We start from the raw sequence: 12,849 nt of genomic DNA, 5'->3' as shown, positions 1-12,849 counted from the left end.
TAGGTGAAATGTAAAAACTTTGGTACATCAAGACAGTGAAATATTATTAGTGCTTAAAAAGAAGTGAGCTACCAAGTCATCAGAATACATGAAGAGAACTTAGATGCATATTACTAAATGAAAGAAGCCCAACTTAAAAGGCTACATGCTGTATGATTCCAACTGTATGACATTCTAGAAAAGGCAAAACTGTGAAGACAGTAAAAACAGTCAGTGGTTGCTAGGGGTTGAGGAAGAGAAGGAGGAATGGGCAAAATGCAGAAGACATTTAGGGCAGTGAAAATACTCTGTTGTTTGTTCAAACCCATAAATTGTACCACACAAAGAATGAAGTCTAATGTAAACTATGAACTTTGGGTGATAATGGTGTGCCAATGTAGATTCATCAATTGTAACAGTTGGGGGGGGTGTAGATAACAGGGAGGGTGTGCATGTGTGGGAACCTGGGGTATATGGGAAATCTCTATCTTTCTCTCAATTTTGCTGTGCATCTAAAACTGCTCTAAGAAAGGTCTTTTATTTAAAAAGAAATCCTAGCGTAGTAATTCGTGAGAAAACAAAAAGGAGAATCGCCATACGATCCAGCAATTTCTTTCTTTTTTTTTGAATCAGAGCCTCACTGTTGCCCAGGCTGGAGTGCAGTGGCACATTCACGGCCACTGCAGCCTCAACCTGCTGGGCTCAAAGTGATCCTTCCATCTCAGCCTTCCAAGTAGCTGAAACCACAGGTGCATGCCACTGTGCCTGGCTAATTTAATGATCCAGTAATTTCATTCTGAATACACCCAAAATAATTAAAACAGAGACTTGAAGACATATCTGCATACACATTATTCACAATAGCCAAAAGGTGGAAACAACCCAAGTATTCAACAGATGAATGGATAAGCAAAATCTGGCATATACAGCCAATGGAATGAATATTATTCAGTCTTAAGGAGGAAATTCTGACATTTGCTACAACATGGATGAATCTTGAGGACATTATACTAAGTGAAATAAGTCAATTACAAAAAGACAAATACTCTATGATTCCACCTATATGAGGTACTTAGAGTAGTCAGATTCACAGAGACAGAAAGTAGAATGGTGGTTGCCAGGCACTGAATAGAGGGGAAATGGGGCGATATTGTTTGATGTTGTATAGGTTTCAGTTTTGTAAGATGATTGAAGAGTTCTGGAAATGGGTGGTAGTGATGGTTGCCCAACAATGTGAATGTATTTAATGCCACTAAACTGTACACTTAAAATGATAAAAAATGGTAAATGTTGTATATATTTTATAAAAATTAAAAATTTTATTTTTAAATTTTTATTTGATTTTTGAGTCAAAGTCTCACTCTGTCACCCAGGCTAGAGTGCAGTGGCACACTCACGGCCACCACAGCCTTGACCTGCTGGGTTCAGGCGATCCTTCTGCCTCTGCTTTCCAAGTATCTGGAACTACAGGTGTGCACCACCACACCTGGCTGATTTTTTGACTTATTGTGGAGATGAGGTCTTGCCATGTTGCTCAGGCTGGTCTCAATTCCCTGAGTTTAGGCAATTCTCTCACCTCCACCTCCCAAAGTGCTGAGATTACAGATGTGAGCCACCATGCCCGCCTAAAATAAAAATTAAAAACAAGCAATGAAAACAAAATGCCCTCTCTTGACCCCTCTTATTGCCCCACTTTCTTGTTCCCTTTTAAAGCAAAGCTCCTTTAAAGAGGTATTCATATTTGCTTTCTACAATTCCTCTCCTCCCATTCTCTTCAAAGCGTTCCAATTGGACTTTTGTCCTCACTCACCACTTTACCTAAACTGTCCTTCTCAAGGACACTCCTTGCTTCCATATTGTCAATCCACTGGCCCATCCTTGGTCCTCATCCGTACCTTTCAGCAGCATTTGACCTCACTCCCTTCCATGGAATTGATATCACTCCCTTCCATGGAATTAATTTCTCTTCTTGGCTTCTAGGAAACTTCTCTCTTATATTCCACCTCCTTCAATAGACATATCTTCTTAGTCTCCTTTGCTGATTCTTCCCATTTTTGTGACCTCTTAAGGTTGCAGTGTCCCAGAACTCAGTGCTCAGACACTTTCTAAAATGCATCTAGAAAATGTAGTGACCCTACCTAGCTGCCCACATTTATTCCTCCAGCCACTTTCCAGGGTTAGGGCAGATGAGAGTGGAGGTCTTAGGGGCTAGAAGTGGAATTCTTTACTGTCTGTAGGGTTAACATTTTCAAGCTGCTACTGCTTTTGCTGCTAAGGGAAACATTGGAGAAAGGATGCCATGTGAGAAATGTGAAAAGAAAACTCAGGACTGTCATTCCAGATACATGGGAAGGTGGTGCAAGGGATACCACAGAAAGTGGTAAAAGGAAAGGGATATAAAATAAAGCTATGACTTTTAAAAAGGCAAGATTTGATCTACACGAAAGAATAAGTTCTCCACTTGTAAAATTTGTTAAAGTTCTGTGCACCAGATGAATCCTCCTTACTGTCAGGGCTATAGCTACAAAAAAGGTATCTGTGTAATGTATAGGGAAAAGTTTTCAGATACCCAAAACTACAAGCAAGAATCTGTCCAGTTGGACTGAGAAAATTTCTGGCTTTCTGTATAATTTTACTTCCTTTGAATTTTTGTTTCTTTTTCTTTCTTTTTTTTTTTTTTTTGAGTCTGAGTCTCACTGTCACCCAGACTGGAGTGAGACTAGTATGCTCATGGCCACCACAGCCTTGACCTGCTGGGTTCAGGCGGTTCTTCTGCCTTTTCAAGTAGCTGGAACTGCAGGCGCATGCCACCACACCTGGATAATTTTTTAAAAAATTTATTGTAGAGATGAGGTCTTTCCAAATTGCCCAGGCTGCTCTCGAACCCATAGGCTCAGGCAATCCACTTGTCTCCACCTCGCCAAGTACTGGGATTACAGGTGTGAGCCACCACACCCAGCTCTGCTTTAAATGTTCAAGGAATAACATAGATATCCATGTCTTTAAAATACATGTTTTAAAACAAATTGTTAAATTTAAATCACAGGGGAAAATGTGTCTACATTCATACCCTTTGTGATTTCATCAAGTCTCATAACTTAGGCCCAAACCATAAAATCAACCTTGAACCCTCTCTTTGTCTTATGTCTCGCATTTTATAAGTTAACAAATCTTGCGATCTCTGCCTTTACAAAAATGCATATATTCTGGCTATTTCCCCCCACTTCTACTTCTAGCACCCTGTTCCAACCACCACTGTCTTTCTGTGTGGGTTTTCTTCAAAAGTTTTATGTTGAGCCTGGGGCGGTGGCTCACACTTATAATCTCAGCACTTTGGGAGGCTGAGGTGAGAGGACTGCCTAAGCTCAGGGGTTCAAGACCAGCCTGGGCAACTTGGCGAGACCTTCTCTCTACAACAAATAAAAAAATTAGCTGGGCCTGGTGACACACTGTAGTTCCTGTTACTTGGAAGCCTGAGGCGGAAGGATTGCCTGAGCCCAGCAGGTGGAGGCTACGTTGGCCTTGAGCTTGCCACTCCGACCCAGACAACAGAGTGAAACTCTGACTAAAAAAAAAATGTTCAATTTAGTGGTGTTTAGTATATTGCCAGAGTTGTGCAACTATAATCAGTATTTAATTTCAGGACATTTTCATCATCCCCAAAAGAAACCTTATATTCCATTAGCGATTACTCCCCTTTCCCCACCCAGTCCTACGTAACCACAAATCTTTTTCTATCTCTAGCCACTATCATTTCTTGACTGGGTTATTAGTATAGCTTCCTAGATGGTCTTCTAACTTACGTCCTATAGTGTATTTTCAACACAGCAGTCAGAGTGATCCTTTTAAAATGAAAAGGTGGTTCATGCCTGTAATCCCAGCACTTTGGGAGGCGGAGGCGAGAGGATTGTCTGAGCCCACGGATTCGAGACCAGCCTGGGGAACTTGGTGAGACTTCGTCTCTACAATAAATTAAAAAAATTAGCGGGGCATGGTTGTGCATGCCGGTAGTTCCAGCTACTTGGAGGGCTGAGGTAGAAGGATCACTGAACCCAGCAGGTCAAGGCTGTGGTGGCAGTGAGTGTGCCACTGCATTCTAGCCTGGGCGACAGAGTGAGACTCCTACTCAAGAAATAAAAATAAAAATAAATAAAATAAAATGAAAACCAGTTCATGTTACCCTCTGGTGGCTTTCTATTTCACCGGAGTAAAAGTCAAGCTGTACAGTTGCCTGTAAGCCTTAAACAATTGAGACCTTATTTACTCTCTGATAATAAGCGGCCTTATCTTTCCCATATCTTCAAGGGCCCTTCCTTGTATTGGATGATTCCTCTGCCTGGACTGCTCTTCCCGCAAACGACTGCAAAGCTCACTCTCTCACCTCCTTTGAATTTTTGCACAGAAGTCGCCTTCTCATGTGAGGTCTATTCTACCGACAACTGTAAATTTGCAGTCCTTCACCCTACCTCTCACCTCAAGCACTCCTGATCACTTTGGCCCTGCTCTGCTTTTCTCATAGCACCTTCTCCTTCTCCTTCTTTTCCTTCATAGTCTTCTTCTTGTCTTGCTTTGTTGCCCAGGCTGGTATCGAACTCTTGGCCTCAAGCAATCCTCCCGCCTCATCCTCTCAAAGTGTTGGGATTATAGGCATGATCCATAGTGCCCAGCCTCAGCACGTACATCTTTTTTTCAAAGAATTAAGAAAGGTAGATTTATTAAAGGAAAGATACGTTGTGAAGGGCACAATGGGCAAGACAATAGCAAGAGTGTCTGCTCCAGCACTTACATCTTCTAATACACTCTATACTTTATTTTCTTTATTGCAATGTAAGCAATTTAAGAGCAGAGACCTTTGCAGCTTTGCTCACAGTAAGTGCTTTGTCCTCAGCACTTACATTAGTGCTTACCAGGTAGTGGAAACTCAATAAATAATTGTTGAATGGATGAATAAATGAATGACCAGAGCATTCCAGGCAGAAGTAAGAACAAGAGCCAAAGGAAAAAATGGCTAGAAGATGTTGAGGGTGGTGATGATATATGGGGTGAAGATGAAAATAGAGAAGGCGGCTTAGAGGACTGCTGACCACTTCTCCCTATGTTTCCCACCTTGAGTTCTGAGTTCTCCTATTTCTCTCTCTCCCTTGAGGAATCTGCTTCCTCCATCCTGAAATGTTGACTGATGTTTCCCAAGTTTCTTTCTTCAGCTCTCTCCCTTCTTATTTTATCACTCACGGGCAGAGTAAACTTACTCATGGCTATGACTTCCACAAGCATGTACACACACTCTTGGCTCCCAAGTTCTCATGTGCAGCCCACAACTGTCTCTTGACTCCTATGGCCAACTTCCTGCTGGATGTCTCCACCTGGGGTCGCTGAGGTACTTCAGGCTCTTAAGCAACCGTGTCCTAGTTTTATTTTCCTTTCTATGTCCATGAGCGCAACTATCATTACCTAGGCCAGAAACTTGAGGCATCTTTATGAATTTGCCCCTGCCCTCCACATGGCCTTTTGTGGGCTTTTCCAAACACACCCACAAAATTCAATTAATTGTCCCCTTAAGGCCCATTACTGGTTTCTTGGTACCTACAATATGGCCTCCAAGTTTTTTTATAGCATGCCTTTACTTGTATCTCTCCACTCTCAGAGGAGATGGAGTCCAATCTCACTCAGAGTAAATGCTAAAGTCTTTACTATGCTCTCTATTTACAATGCTGCTTAAACTCTCTGTGGCAAAGAGTTTTTGTTTTAAAGTTCCAAGTCATTGCAAATATACTTTTATAAGATATAGAAAAAATGTTGCTGTAATATGAAACTTTAAACACTTATTATTTTTTCCAAATTTTTTTTTATTGTGGTAAAATACACATAACATAAAATTTAACATCTCAGCTGGGTGATGTGGCTCACGCCTATATCCCCTGCACTTTGGTAGTTGGAGGTGAGAGGATTGCCTGAGCCTAGGGGTTTGGGACCAGCCTGGGCAACGTGGCAAGACCTCGACTCTACAGTAAATTAAAAAAAAATAGCCACGACTTCCAGCTACTTGAAAGGCTGAGGTGAAAGGACCACCTGAGCCCGGCATGCTGAGGCTGTGATGGCCGTTGAGTGTGTTGGAGCATTCCAACGTGGGCAACAAATTGAGACTCCAACTAAAAAAAAAAAAATACATTATCTCAGTCATTTTTAATTGTGTAGTTCAATGGCATTAAGCACTGTACGCTCATTACTGTTGTGCAACCATCATCAACATCTACCTCCATAACTCTTTACATCTCATAAAACAGAAATTCTGTACTCATTAAACAATAACTCCCCATTCCTTCCTTCCCACTAAACCACTGGCAACCACCATTCTACTTTCTGTGGCTATGATTTTGACTACTCTAAATACCTCATAAAAGTGGAATCATACAGTTTTAATCTTTTTGTGACTGACTTATTTTACTCACCATAATGTCCTCAAAGTTGATTCATATTACAGAATTTCCTTTCTTTTTTAAGGCTGAATAATACTCCATTGTTTGTATGCACGACACTTTGCTTATCCATTTATCTATTGATGGATACTTAGGTTTCTCACATGTTTTAGTGATTGTGAATAGTGCTGCTATGAACATTGGTAAACAAATATCTCCCTGAGGACCTGTTTTCAATTAATTTACATATATACTCAAGAAGAGGTGCACAAAGGTTCCAATTTCTCTACAACCTCACCAGTGCTTGTTATCTTCTGTTTTGGAAATTTTTGTTTGTTTGTTTTGTTTTTGAGATAGAGTCTCTCTCTGTCATCCAGGCTGGAGTGCAGTGGCTGCAGCCTTGAACTGGGCTTAAGTAATTCTCTCACCTCAGCCTCCTGAGTAGCTAGTACTACAGGCATGTGCCACCAAGGCCAACTAACTTTTTAATTTTTTGTAGAGATGGAGCCTCACTATATTGCCCAAGTTTCTTCTGTTATTTTTGATAGTAGCCATCATAATGAATGTGAAGTAGAATCTCACTGAAGTTCTAACATTTTCATTTTCTTAACTATTCATATGTTGAGCTTCTTTTCATATGCTTTAAAAAAAATATCTTCTCTAGAGAAATGTCTACTCAAATCCCTTACTCATTTTTGAAGTGGGTTGTTTATGTTCTGTCATTGAATTCTAGGAGTTCTCTATATATTCTACCTTTATCAGAAAAATGATTTGCAAATATTTTCTCTCATTCTGTGACCTGCCATTTTACTTTGTTGGTAGTGTCTTTTGATGCACAAAATGTTAAAGTTTTTATAAAATCCAATTTGTTTATTTTAAAATTTTGTTGCTTGTACCTTTGGTGTCATATTCAATAAATCATTGCCAAATTCAATGTCATAAAGCCTGTGTTCTCTCCTAAGAGTTTTGTTGTTTTAAGTGTTACATTTAGATCTTCGATTCATTTTGAGTTAGTTTTTGTGTGTGGTGTTAGGTAAGGGCCCAACTTGATACTTTTACATGTGGATATCCAGTTTCCCCAGCACCATTTGTTGAAAGGTTGTTTTTTCTCCATCGAATGGTCTTGGGACCCTCGTCAAAAAAAATCATTTGACAGCAGGATGCAGTGGTGCACCCCCACAATCCCAGATACTCAAGGCAGTTTCTTACAATTAATTCAGATCACACTTTATCAAACAGTTACAGAACTCCGATTCCACCTCAGGCTCTGTGCTAAAGCTATGGGAGGATTGCTTGAGCCAGGAGTGTGAATCTAGCTTGGGCAACATAGCAAAACCCAGTCTCAAAGAAAAAAAAAATTAGAATAAAGAAAAAACTTATATGCCTCTTCCCACCCCTCTCCCATGTTCCCAGTGAGGTAAGTATCTAGCTCTTGAAGAAGGGACTCAGACGAAACAGCACCTCTTGCGGGCTGATGTCCTAGATCTGTTAGTTATTGTGATTTAGAGGGCACATCTTGTTTATTCTGAAGTTGTTAAGAATCTGAGATGTTATTGAAATTGCAAATCAGAGTAAGCTTGAAATGGTTATCCACATAAGTACTAGCAGAACACAAGAACCTCATTTAGGGACAGACTGTTGAATGCACCAGGTCTCCATGCCCAAATTCCCCTAATGTGAGGGAGTAACAGTGTACCTGTGGGTGCGGAGGGGTTTTACAACACAAGAGAAGACCCTTGAAATTATGAAACTCAGAGCTTATGTAGGACGAGAAGTGTTGCTGCCCTCTTCCCTAGAGTGTGTGGGAGAGAGGGAGAGAGGGAGAGAGGGAGAGAGGAAGAGAGGGAGAGAGGGAGAGAGGGAGAGAGAGAGAGAGAGAGATGAATGAAAGAAGAGAGAATGAGCAAGAGAGAAAGTCACTAAGCAAAATGCTCTGGTTTTATTCCCTTTGAAAGAGAGCAGCTGGCCCTTGGAAAGTGCATGGAGAAGGAAACCTTCTGCATCTTTCTAGTGATGATTACCAGTCAGATATCCTTTAACCCAGGTGCCAGTAATCTCAGAAAGCCCTGACTGCACAGGCACTCATGATTTCTCCCACACAGCCCTAGCCAGGCGACCTTGCCCTGTCCCTTCTGCCCTTGTAGTTCTTTTCTTGGAGAGGACAGGTAGGGATTCCAGGAAGTTAGGATGAAGAAGGTCAAGTGTGATGAATTCCCCATCCAGTACTGGCCCAGCACATAGCAGACACTCTGTTGAATGAATGACACTGACCAGCTGCTTAAGATTTTAATAACGCCAGGACAAAGCGTTGATTGGTCTAATCTTCAATGTCCTGAAGGGGCTTCCCTGAAGCCAGGGCAATCCGAACCCATTCGTTCATCTCCCTTGGGCTTTAGGCAAAGCCCCGGATCCCTTGGAGCAGCGCCAGCGTTCCTGACATCCCCACTGACAGGGACGAGCGCCCGCAGACGGAGACCACACCGGAGCTCCCCGAGTCCTCTTGGGGGCTGGGGGCTTTAGGGACAAGGAAGGGGTTCCCGTCCAGTGTCAGGTTATCCACCGCGGGCAGCTCGTCGGTCTGCGGCGCCCTATTCAGCCGATTGCAGCTGAGATCGAGCACGCTGAGCTTGGCCGGCAGTCCTTTAGGCACCTGCTCCAGCCCAGCGAACGACAGATCGAGGGAGTTCAGCGCGCTGGGCCACACGCACGCGGGGGCGCTGGGGTTTGCGGCTGCGCGCAGCGAGTTGTGGCTGAGGTCGAGGCGGTGGGGCTGCACTCCCGCCGCCGCCAGCGCAGCGCACGTGCCTGTGGGCGACTCCATCCCGGTGTTGCGCAGCGCTAGATCCTGGAGGGCCGGGAACTTGTGCGGACAGAGAGCCGCGGTCAGTCCGCGTTCGCCCAATCCAGGATTGTCAGACAGGTCTAAAGTGGTGAGTGCCCCGAAGGCGCGGACCTGTTCGCAGGAAAAGGCCAGCGAGTGTGCTTGGGCGATGCTCAGCACCTTGAGTCCCGGCTTGAGCCACTGCTGCAGCTCGGCGAGCCAGGAACCTCCTGTAGCCCACGATACGTTGCGGAGGCGCAAGGTGGAGAGCGCAGGCCCCACGAGGTCTAGAGGCGGCGGCGGAGTGGTGCCGGTAACCTGTAGGTCCTCGAGGGTCAGCTCCTTGAGGCGGGAGTATCCTAGCACACGCAGGACGCCGACCAGCAGGGGCGCAGGAACCTGTGCAGCTCCCACAGTGAGCCGCCTTACGCGCACAGCCTTGATCATGTCCGCATACTCCCGCGGGTCGGCGTTCAAATCCACGCGCTTGAGAAATTGCTCCAGGCTGCGGCCGCCGCCCCGGATGTCCACCTCGACGGCAGCGGTACACTGGAAGGCATTAGACCAGTCGGGCTGAGGGTCCGAGAAGTTGCAGGCGCAGCGTATGTCTTCATCGTCCAGCTCGCAGGGTTCTGGCGTGGCCGCAGAAAGGCTCAGCAGCGGCAGCAGCAGCAGCAGCAGCAAGCAGGGCGAGCGTTCCTGGGGAGGGAGCAGAGGTCTGAGAGGCTCCATTCGGCCCCTGTGGTTCCCCGGTGGCCCGCGTTCGACCCCAAGACCGCATACTTACCATAGTCGATAAGTCCTCGGAACCTCTGGGCCCGTACGGGCTCTGGAAGGGCTTTAGCTTCTTTCCTACACAGCGGCACCCGCCTGGAAGCCTCACACGCGCGAACTTTTTGGCGGCCGCTAAGAGTTTGAGTAATTCTGGAATGTCACTCTTTGTTCCCTTCTCTGTGAACTCTGGTCACCTCTCCTACCTCTTTTCCTCCCGACGGGCTCCCCTCACTCACTTCCTTCCTGGGATATGTCGCAATGAAGGATGTTGCAGGGAGAGGAGTGGCAACAGGAAGGATTCTGCCGGGCATCTAGGGTCCTCTGTCCTGGGCAGTGCCCAGATGACTCAGGCGCCCCAGGCAGCGAGTGCGCTGATGATTCAGACGTCTGAGGCTAGTCTGGCGGTATGGGGGAAAGGACAATCCTCAGCCAGTACCTTACTCTGCACCCCCCGGGCCCTCCTCCCCAGCCACCTTGTATCCCAGCAACTCAGCTTGATTGGTTTCTTTGGCTCTTCCCTTTTCTTGGTTACTATCAGCCTCCCACCACCCTAACCCAAGCCCCTGAATATCCTCAGATATTTAACTGAGTGTTTTCTGGAAGAGATTGTGAACTTCATCTATTGGCTCCAAGGGATAGACTTAGGTTCAAGAAAAGGAAGCTAGTCCAAAGAACAACTCCTGTTCCTTTTTTTTTTCTTACTCCTTTAAGTAATAACTTTCTTAAAAGCAGAGGTGTTTAACAGAGACACAGTGGCTAAGTCTGTATCACTTGCAGTATTCAGTTTCTGTCCTAAAATTGGGAAGCATGATACTTTGAAACAATTTTCCCACTTGCACCTTGCTCTCTCTCCCTTGTCCTCCCCTCTACAATTCCTGTGTCCTAGAAAGGAAGGCATAGGCCTATGTTGAATGAGGATTAATTAGTAACTTACTTGTTTTGCCAAGAGCAAGTGTCCCAGAGGGTGAGGGTGAGGAACTATGAGCAGCCTTTAGAGGTCCACAGCCCAGACATCTGGAGAAGGAACTGCATGAAAATATTTTAAATTCCCACTTCTCCTTTAACTGAAAAGTAGCTGCATGTCTGCCTCCAACCCAAACAAGGAGGATCATCACTGCCCCCTGTGTGTCTTGTTGGACATACCCTAATACCCTGGGCCATGTCCTAATGCCATGTGTGACATCCCTGAGGACCAATATGTGAGTATAAGTTGGTGTTAAATACACTGACCTGGCCAGGCGCGGTGGCTCATGCCTGTAATCCCAGCACTTTGGGAGGCAGAGGTGAGAGGATTCGTCTCTACAATAAATCAAAAAATTAGCTGGATGTGGTGGCACATGCCTGTGGTTCCAGCTACTTGGAGGGCTGAGGTGGAAGGACTATCTGAGCCCAGCAGGTCGAGGCTGCGGTGGCCATGAGCAGTATATATATATACTGACGCAAAGTCATGAGCAGTATATATATATACTGACGCAAAGCCATGAGCAGTATATATATATACTGACGCAAAGTCAGATAGGCTTTGAATCCCAAATCTACTACTCAGGTTGTGAGATTTGGGCAAGTTTCTAGGCCTTTCATTTTTAGGTTCCCCATTGTAAAATGGAGATAACAGTAGTACCTGTAAGTCAAGTTCTTGGCACACAGTAACATCTATTGAAGGTAGCCTTGATGGCTATTCTTTTGCGGAGAGACTCCGGCCACTAAAGTCTGACTCCCTATCACCTTAGGGGAGGCACTCTGAATGAGGTGGTACAAGCTAAGAGGGGCAGTGATGGTTCGGCAAAGATGCTCAGCTCACATTTTGATTCAGCAAATATCTGTCAGTTGTCTACCAAGCATCAGAGTTGGTGGAGAGGCCCAGGATGCAGACGTGGCCAAGACACCGTCCCTCAAATGCTCCAGTAGGTGAAGGAAGCAAACACAAATCCAGAACTATAGTCTGTGCAGAGGACTCTTACAGAGGAGAAACTAAGGACTTGTGGGGGTCCGGAGAAAGGAACAAGCAGCTCTGTTCATACAGGGGCTGGTTTATACAGGTTAACAGTGTTACCAGGCAGGTAGGTGCAGAAAGGTAGTTTGGGCACTTGTAATAAAGCAGATACTGGGCAGAACATAGCGTTTGCCTGGGAACTTGTTTCATTTTCCCCACCAGGAATAAGATGTGGATTTTAGAAACCAGCCTGTTGCATTTGGAAGGAGTCAAGACCTAGGTCCTATCCCTAGCCAGAACATGGTGCACAGCGGGCACTCGATTAATGACTGTCCAAGGAGTGGATGGATACTGAGTCTGGAAGAAAGATGTGGTAGGCAGAATGATGGTCTGTAGGTATTTAACTGGCTGTTTTTTGGAAGAGATTGCAGACTTCATTGATTAACTCCAAGGGGTAGAATTAAATTCAAGGGAAGGAAGTTGGTTTTTGTTTCTGAGTCAAGTCTCATTCTGTCACCCAGGCATGCTCATGGCCACTGCAGCCTCAACCTGCTGGGTCAGGGGATCCTTCTGCCTCAGTCTCCCAAGAAGATGGAACTACAGGCCCACGCCACCACGCCTGGCAATTTTTTTGATTTATTGTAGAGACAAGGTCTCACCAAGTTGCCCAGGCTGGTCTCAAACCCCTGAGTTCAGGTAATCTTCTCGCCTCTACCTCCCAAAGTGCTGGAATTACAGGCGTGAGCCACTGCGCCCAGCTGGAATTTAGTTTTAAGAAAAATTCTTTCCTGTATTTGTCCTTAATTTGTACTTTTGGCTAAGTAATAGCTCTCTAAAACTTAGAGGCCTCCTATAAAAATTCTTTTTTTTTTTTTTTTTTTTTTGATTTGGGGGTCTCACTCTGTTGCCCAGGCTGGAGTGCAGTG

The 12,849-nt window shown here is 44.9% G+C and overlaps 1 protein-coding gene and 1 pseudogene across 1 annotated transcript; one reads left to right on the top strand and one right to left on the bottom strand.

Moving 5' to 3' along the window:
• Positions 1-2,273: 2,273 nt before the first annotated feature.
• On the top strand, positions 2,274-2,585 carry LOC103277119 (annotated as a pseudogene).
• Positions 2,586-8,677: 6,092 nt separating this feature from the next.
• On the bottom strand, positions 8,678-10,081 carry CD14 (CD14 molecule). Its single transcript, XM_021707287.1, has 2 exons — positions 10,004-10,081; positions 8,678-9,915 (listed from the first exon to the last, which is right to left on the bottom strand). The coding sequence occupies exons 1-2, from the start codon at positions 10,004-10,006 to the stop codon at positions 8,788-8,790; spliced, it is 1,131 nt and encodes a 376-aa protein (XP_021562962.1). The 5' UTR covers positions 10,007-10,081; the 3' UTR covers positions 8,678-8,787.
• Positions 10,082-12,849: the final 2,768 nt, after the last annotated feature.

This window comes from Carlito syrichta, unplaced genomic scaffold (assembly GCF_000164805.1).
Source record: "Carlito syrichta isolate Samal-C Ts95f unplaced genomic scaffold, Tarsius_syrichta-2.0.1 Scaffold316481, whole genome shotgun sequence".
In the NCBI taxonomy this organism is placed as follows: Eukaryota; Metazoa; Chordata; class Mammalia; order Primates; family Tarsiidae; genus Carlito; species Carlito syrichta.
Note: the sequence above shows the minus strand (reverse complement) of the source record. Positions and strands in the feature narration are given on the sequence as shown.